This window comes from Carlito syrichta, unplaced genomic scaffold, assembly GCF_000164805.1.
Source record: "Carlito syrichta isolate Samal-C Ts95f unplaced genomic scaffold, Tarsius_syrichta-2.0.1 Scaffold288315, whole genome shotgun sequence".
NCBI classification, from domain to species: Eukaryota; Metazoa; Chordata; class Mammalia; order Primates; family Tarsiidae; genus Carlito; species Carlito syrichta.
In genome coordinates, this window is record NW_007232411.1 from 138,880 (window position 1) to 144,471 (window position 5,592).

A 5,592-nucleotide genomic window follows, 5' to 3' on the forward strand; every position below is an offset into this window, starting at 1 on the left:
GGAGGTGGGTAAGATTCGCGCCGAGAGGGGTCCCGAGTGCCGTGTCAGCTCCAGGGCAGCGGCTTTACAGGGGCGAGACGCGCGGGGGGAAGGGAACCCGGGGCAAGAGGACGAGTCCGGCCGGCCCGGCCCCCGCTGAGCGAATACCTCGCCGACCAATCGGGAAGGTTCCTGTTGAGAGAAACGTTGGCACTAGCTAATCAGTGCTTGAGGTCTTCCCGAAGGCGGAACTCGGGCGGGAGGGTGGGACTTCCTGTTTCTCATAAACACCTAGAGGGCCCCCTCCCCCGTCCGCCCACCGAAGTGTGTCCCTCTCTGGAGATCCGTCGCCGTTCTGCTGGAGAGGTCGAGGGGAGCCACGCATGCATAACCGAGGGCCTGGTCGGGGCCCGGATCAGTGGCACAGGCTTGGTCGGAGTCTTAGGGCCACGGGACCCCGTCTGTGCTTCGGGGCCCCAGACCCGCGCTTGGTCCGCCAGAGCCAAGTTGGAAGAAGAGTCTGAGAAGGGCTCGACTCGGGCCGCGGGGGGCAGCCGGGACCCTTCCCGCTGCAGGCGGGTCCCGGGACCTCCCGTTGCCAAGGGTGCAGAAGTGCCCGAGGATTTGCTGGTAGTGGGGGAGTTTGCGGGGAGGCGGCAAGCGACCCGGGGAATGACACTCTCCCCTCCACCGCAGTCCGAGGTTATGCGTCTCAATGATCCCGCGGAAACGCTACGGGTCTAAGAACACGGATCAGGGCGTCTACCTGGGTCTCTCGAAGACACAGGTCCTGTCCCCTGCAACTGCTGGCGGTGACAGCAGCGACATCGCTCCTCTGCCCCCCTCAGTGGCCCCGGTCCCTCCCCCTCCCGACACCATGTCCTGCCGGGATCGGACCCAGGAGTTCCTGTCTGCCTGCAAGTCGCTGCAGAGCCGTCAGGTGAGGACGAGGGGTGAGCCTCCCAATATTTGCGAAATCCGGGAAGTCCGTGTTCTGGCGCTCTTAACTGAAGGGATTCTCGGGGGAGCCTAATGGAACTGGTGGGTTTGGATGGGGCTTGTGGGGTTTGCGCTAAAGTAGTAGAGAGATCGGCAAGCTCAACAGAGGCGGGAACGTTGGCTTTCTCTGAGGACTCCCTGGAGGGTAGGATTGCAGTTCTAGAAGGAACACCTCATAGCCAGAGGTGGCCGCGACGTGTTTGGTTTGAATAGGGAACACATTCTAGAAAGAGCCTTTAGGTGAGAGACACGCACTCGGAACTCTAGTTGGAGTCTAGGTCTTATCATTAAGGTTGCTGTGTGGCCGTGGCTACGTTAGTTCATCTAGTTTGGATCCCAATTGTACAATGAAGGGGATTTTCTAGATGGGTAATTTCTATCAAAGTCACCTTTGAGTGCTTTTTTACAAGTTAGATTCTCCCGTTACATTCCAGACTTTCTGAATCCAAGTGGGACCTGAGTAACTGTATGTTTTATTGTTTCTCCTGTTGTGTCTTGTTAGCAACTGCTCTTCTCTATGGTCTCCAAGAGCATTGCAGCTATCCCTAATCCCTTGGTTCGGGGAGTAGAAGGACAATACCAGCTACCGTTTATTTAGGTACCAGGTAGTTAGCTAAACTATACAGCCCTTATGTACTTATTACACAGCACCATAGAAGCTGAGTGGATCGTCTTTACAGAAAAGGAGATGGAGGCCGGACATGGTGGCTCACGTCTGTGATCCTAGTACTCTGGGAGCTGGAGGCGAGAGGCTTGCCTGAGCTCAGGGGTTGGAGACCAGCCTGGGCGACTTGGCTAGACCTCGTTTCTAGAATAAATCAAAAATTAGCTGAGCCTGGTGGCACGTGCCTGTGGTTTCAGCTACTCAGAAGGCTGAGGGCAGAAGGATCACCTGAGCCCAGCAGGTCAAGCCTGCGGTGGCTGCGAGCATGCCGTTGCGCTCCAGCCTGGGTGACAGCCTCTGACTCAAAAAAAAAAAAAAGGGAGATATAGATTCAGAATGTTGAAGTTTCTTGTCCCCAAGTCCCCAGCTTGTAAGTGGTGGAGTCAAGATTTGAACTCAGGTCTACCTGTCTTCAAACCTGGACTCTAAACTAGTACCACTGAAAAATGTGGATCATCTGATGGTAGACACTGCCAATATTAGAGAGAGTTCAGTAGACAGCTGAGGAAGAGTGAAAGCTGGAAATGGGGAGAGGGGAACCAAAGTTGTCACCTCCTAACATTCCTTTTCAGAATGGGATCCAGACAAATAAGCCGGCTCTGCGTGCTGTCCGACAGCGCAGCGAATTCACCCTCATGGCTAAGTGAGTTCAGAGAGGCTTTCTGGTGGGGTACTATGTTTTCTGAGGAGTAGGCTTGCCTTCGGTCTATGAGCGCCGGGATGGGTCGTGCTGGAGCTAATGTGGGAAAAGACCCTCTCCTGCCCTTCCCCACGCTGTTCTCTCTAATGAACATTTGCAGGCGCATTGGGAAAGACCTCAGCAACACATTTGCCAAGCTGGAGAAGCTGACGATCTGTGAGTGTTCTCGGGTCTTTCAGAGCTGGGGCAGTAAGCCAAACAGGGTTGTGGAGCTGCACTCCCTGAATCTTGTCTTTGAACCTCACCTGTCGTGGCTTTTCATTTGTCTCTGTAGTGGCAAAGCGCAAGTCCCTCTTTGATGATAAAGCAGTGGAAATTGAGGAGCTAACGTATATTATCAAACAGGTGAGCTACTAGCTGTAAGGAGAGCCCACCCTTCTGGTCAGATCGCTTCTATCATTTTCATTGCCTGAAGGCCCAGAGCCAGCTTTCAGAGCCAGCCCCAAATCCTGTTCTGCTTTGAATCAGTAAGCACTTACTGATCATCTGCCGTGTGCAAAGCACCCAGCTGGGCACTGGTAACACAAACATGAGGTAAGATTTTGCCTTCCAGGGCTTCTCGTCTAGAACAGTGATCCTCACCTTTTTGGCATCAGGGACCAGTTTTGTGGAAGATAATCTTTCAAGGACGCCCGGAGGGGGTCGGTATGGGAGTTGGGAGGTAGGGAACATCAGACAATAGATTCTCAAAAGGAGGACAGAACCTAGAAGATCCCTCACATGTGCAGATCACAATAGGGTTCGTGCTCCTATGAGAATCTGATGTCATGGTTGATGTGATAGGAAGCGGGTTCCACTCACCCACCACTCACCTCCTGCTCTGTTGCCTGATCCCTAACAGCCCACTTATCAGTACTACTCTGCAACTTGGGAGAGGCGGATCTCTGGTCTAGACGTGCTATCTAGCTCTATAAACTCATACTTACTTTATTTTTTTTTATTTTATTTTTGAGTTGGAGTCTCACTCTATCGCCCAGGCTGGAGTGTAGTGGCACACTCACATCTACCACAGCGTCAGTCTGCTGGGCTATGGCGATCTTTCTGCCTCAGCCTTCTAAATATTCAGAACTACAGGCGCACAGTACCATGTCCAGCTCATTTTTTAAAAATTTATTATAGGGAGGAGGCCTGCCAAGTTACCCAAGCTGATCTCGAACCCATGGACTCAGGCCATCCACCAGCCTCAGCCTCCCGAAGTGCTGGGATTATAGACTGAGCCACCGAGCCCGGCCTATTTTATTGTATTTTTTTGTAATTTTTATTTTATTTTATTTTTTATGTTATTTTTATTTTATTTATTTATTTATTTATTTTTATTTAGTTTTTTTTTTTTTGAGTTGGAGTTTCACTCCGTCGCCCAGACTGGAGTGCAGTGGCCACTCCTGGCCACCGCAGCCTCGACCTACTGGGCTCTGGCGATCCTTCCACCTCAGCCTTCCGAGTAGCCAGAATTACAGGCGCACGCTACCACAGCCGGCTGATTTTTGATTTATTGTAGAGATGAGGTCTCGCTGCCCAGGCGGGCCTCGAACCCGCAGGCTCAGGCAATCCACTCACCTCAGCCTCCCAAAGGCGTGGGATTACAGGCTGAGCCACCGAGCCCGGCTTTATTTATTTTTTATTTTTATTTTTTAATTTTTTTGAATTGGAGTCTCACTCTGTCACCCAGACTGGAGTGCAGTGGCCGCTCCCAGCCAACGCAGCCTCAACCTGTTGGGCTCTGGCGATCCTTCTGCTTCAGCCTTCCAGGTAGCCGGAACTACAGGTATACGCTACCATGCCTGGCTAATTTCTTGATTTATTGTAGAGATGAGGTCTCGCCAAGTTGCCCAGGCAGGTCTCGAACCCACGGGCTCAGGCAATCCGCTCACCTCAGCCTCCCAAGGTGCGGGATTACAGGCTGAGCCACCGAGCCCAGCTATTTTAATTTTTTTGAGTTGGAGTCTCACTCTGTCACCTAGACTGGAGTGCAGTGGCTGCTCCCGGCCATTGCAGCCTCGACCTGCTGGGGCTCTGGCAATCCTTCCGCCTAAGCCTTTCAAGTAGCTGGAATTACAGGCGTGCGCTACCACGCCCGGCTAATTTTTTGATCTGTCGTAGAGATGAGGTCTCACCAAGTTGCCCGGGCGTGTCACGAACCCGCGGGCTCAGGTGTTATTTTTATTTTTATTTATTGTTTATTTTTTGAGTAGGAGTCTTGCTGTCACCCAGACTGGAGTGCAGTGACACGCTCCCAGCCACTGCAGGCTTGACCTGCTGGGCTCCAGCAATCCTTCCTCCGTAGCCTTCCAAGTAACTGGAACTACAGGTGTGCGCTACTATGCCCGGATAATTTTTGACTTATTGTAGAGACGAGGTCTTGCTAAGTTGCCCGGGCGGGTCTCGGTCCCGTAGGTTCAGGCAATCCACTTGCCTTGGCCTCCCAAAGTACTGGGATTACAGACTGAGCCACCAAGCCTGGCCTATTTTTATTTTTTTTTATTATAAAGATGTGGAGTACAATTCAGGGTTAGGTATACAATCGTTGATTATACAGGTACTCTTGTTGATGAGGTTTTAGCGGTTTCCCTCAACTGCCAATCCCACCCCACCCTTCCCCTGACAGTTTCCTACTAGGGATTCCCAGTTTGCCCATCCCTTTCTTATAGTATTATAATAATTGTTCAAGGTCCGCTTTTTTTTTTTTTTTTTAAGTTGGAGTCTTACTGCATCACCGAGGCTGGAGAGCTGTGGCACACTCCCGGCCACCCTAGCATCAACCTGCTGGGCACTGGCAATCCTTCCACCTCAGCCTTCTAAGTAGCTGGAACAACAGGCGCGTGCTACCACGCTCAGCTAATTTTTGATTTATTGTAGAGACAAGGTCTTGTCAAGTTGCCTGGCTGGCCTCGAACCCACAGGCTCAGGCAATCCACCCGCCTCGGCCTCCCAAAGTGCTGAGATTACAGGCTGAGCCACCGAGCCTGGCCAAGGTCCGCTTATGAGTGAAAACATAGGGTACTCTGTTCTTTGTTTTTGTGATAGATCACTGGGTATGGTAGACTCTAAATCCATCCAAGTTGCTATGAAGTCCATATGTTTGTCCTTCTTTATGGCTGCATAATATTCCATTGTGTATATATACCACATTTTTTAAATCCAGTCCAGCTTCAGTGGGCAACATGGTGGTTCTATGTTTTTGCTATTGTGAATAGAGCTGCAACAAACATATGTGTGCAGGCATCTTTTTTTTTTTTTTTTTTTTTTTTTT

General features: G+C 51.2%; 1 protein-coding gene across 3 annotated transcripts in view; it reads left to right on the forward strand.

The window, feature by feature from the left end:
• Positions 1–614: 614 nt before the first annotated feature.
• STX5 (syntaxin 5) overlaps positions 615–5,592 on the forward strand; it is a 33,870-nt gene continuing 28,892 nt past the window's right edge. Inside the window, exons 1-4 of one of the 3 annotated variants that reach the window (XM_008053593.1) lie at positions 615–919; positions 2,215–2,285; positions 2,443–2,498; positions 2,617–2,687. In XM_008053593.1, the coding sequence (XP_008051784.1) occupies positions 695–919; positions 2,215–2,285; positions 2,443–2,498; positions 2,617–2,687 (423 nt within the window). In that variant the 5' untranslated portion in view covers positions 615–694. The remainder of the gene's footprint in view (positions 920–2,214; positions 2,286–2,442; positions 2,499–2,616; positions 2,688–5,592) is intronic. The other 2 variants (XM_008053594.2, XM_021710224.1) reach the window with 2 other exon arrangements.